The 1875-nt window shown below is 45.9% G+C and overlaps 1 protein-coding gene across 1 annotated transcript; it reads right to left on the reverse strand.

Annotated features, from left to right (window-relative positions):
* Positions 1–933: 933 nt before the first annotated feature.
* On the reverse strand, positions 934–1671 carry LOC129026043 (ESX-1 secretion-associated protein EspI-like). Its single transcript, XM_054473528.1, has one exon. It carries the CDS (start codon positions 1669–1671, stop codon positions 934–936), a length of 738 nt encoding a protein of 245 aa, XP_054329503.1.
* Between the last annotated feature and the right edge of the window lie 204 nt (positions 1672–1875).

The following is a 1875-nucleotide window of genomic DNA, read 5'->3' on the forward strand; positions in this document are numbered from 1 at the left end:
TCTTCTTCTGAGAAGTGTCTGTTCATGTCCTGTTGCCCACTTTTTAATGGAATTACTTGCTGCTTGCTTGTTGATTTGTTTAAGTTCCTTATAGGTTCTGAATAATAGACCCCTGTTAGATGCATAGTTTGTGTATATTTTCTTTCATTCTGTGGGTTATTTCTTTACTACTTTTATAGTTTCTCTTGTTATGCAAAAGTTTTTCAGTTTAATTAAATCCCACTTGTCAATTTTTGTTTTAGTTGCAATTGCTTTTGAGGACTAAGCCATAAATTATTTTCCAAGGCCATTATCAAGAAAAGTATTTCCTAGGTTTTTTTCTAGGCATTTTATAGCTTGAGATTTTACATTTAACTCTTTAATCCATCTTAAGCTAATTTTTGTATTTGGTGAAATATGGGGGTCTAGTTTTATTCTTCTGCATACGACTAGCCAGTTATCCCCACATTATTTATTAAATAAAAAGTCATTTTCCCATTGCTTACTTTTGTCAACTTTGTTAAAGATGTGATAGTTGCAGGCATGTGGACTTAGTTTCTAGTACTCTAGTCTGTTCCATTGGTCTATGTGTCTGTTTTACTAACAGTACCATGTTGTTTTGATAACTATAGTCTTCTATTTAGTTTGAAGTCATGTAATATGATGTCTATAGCTTATGTCTTGCTTTAGTATTGCTTTGGCTTGGCTATTCAGACTCCTTTTAGGTTCCATAAAAATTTTAGATGTTTTCTATTTTGTGAAAAATGACATTAGTAGTTTGATAGGAAAAGCATTGAACCTGTAAATCGCTTTGAGCAGTATACTCATCTGCACACAGATGATACTCCAGTGTATGTTCTGTGGTTGATGGGTGAAGTGTATTGTAATTCCAAATGGTCAAGTCAGACCCTACCCCTGCCCGGCTCCTCCTCTGTCAGAGCTCGAGACCTCTAGTCAGGGGCCCTCTGCAGCCACCGGAGATGGGACTGAGGGCCGCTTCCTGCCCTCGTGCAGCTGCTGCAGGGCAGACCGCCTGGCTTGGACGCAGCCACAGGAAAATCTGGTCCTGTTTCCGAGATGTGGGGAGTGCGGGCGGGCTCGGGAGATGCCTGGAGGCTGCTGCCTGCACACAGAAGTCGGCTGCAGCTTGGGTGCCCAGGCGGGGTGGAGGTGCATGGCCTGGTCGGCCTCGGGATCTCCAGCGTGCCAAGCCTGAGGGCCCCCAGGCCGTGCCTGCCAACCACTCCTCCACCTGAGGGAGATCGGGGCCGCTGCCATGGGCACTCGGCAGTCACCCCGTGTGGGGCTGAGTGGCGGTTTCTCAGTTCTCGATCCTGTGCAGCCGCCGCCGGGCAGAATGCATGGCTTGACCACAGCCACTGGTACACCAGGCCCTGGTTCTGCGAGGCTGGGAGTGCGAGCGGGCTCGGGGGTTGCCAGGCAGCTGCTGCCTGCACACAGAGGGAGACTGCAGCTTGGGTGGCCAGGAGGCGGAGCATGGTCTGGGTGGCCTCTGGAATGCGTGCGCGCCATGCCTGAGGGCCCCCCTGGTGGTGTCACCTGCCCCGGTCTTCCTCTGCTGGAGCCTGGAGCAGCTGGAATAGCCACTCTGCAGTCACAGGGGATAGAGTTCAGTTTTCTTATCCCACGCATGCACACAAAAAGGTAACTATTCTGTGAGGTGATTAACATGTTCGTTGACTTCATTTTAGTAATCATTTCAGAATATGCATATAAACGCATCACATGTACAATTTTTATTTCTCTATTACACCTCAGTAAAGCTGAAAGAATTAACAGTCACAGTTGGAAACTTCAATATCTCATTTTAATTAATGGATAGAAAAACCAGACAGAAGCTTCATGAGAAATACAAGACTTAAACAACAGTATAAG

Source organism: Pongo pygmaeus, chromosome 12, assembly GCF_028885625.2.
Source record: "Pongo pygmaeus isolate AG05252 chromosome 12, NHGRI_mPonPyg2-v2.0_pri, whole genome shotgun sequence".
Classification (NCBI taxonomy): Eukaryota; Metazoa; Chordata; class Mammalia; order Primates; family Hominidae; genus Pongo; species Pongo pygmaeus.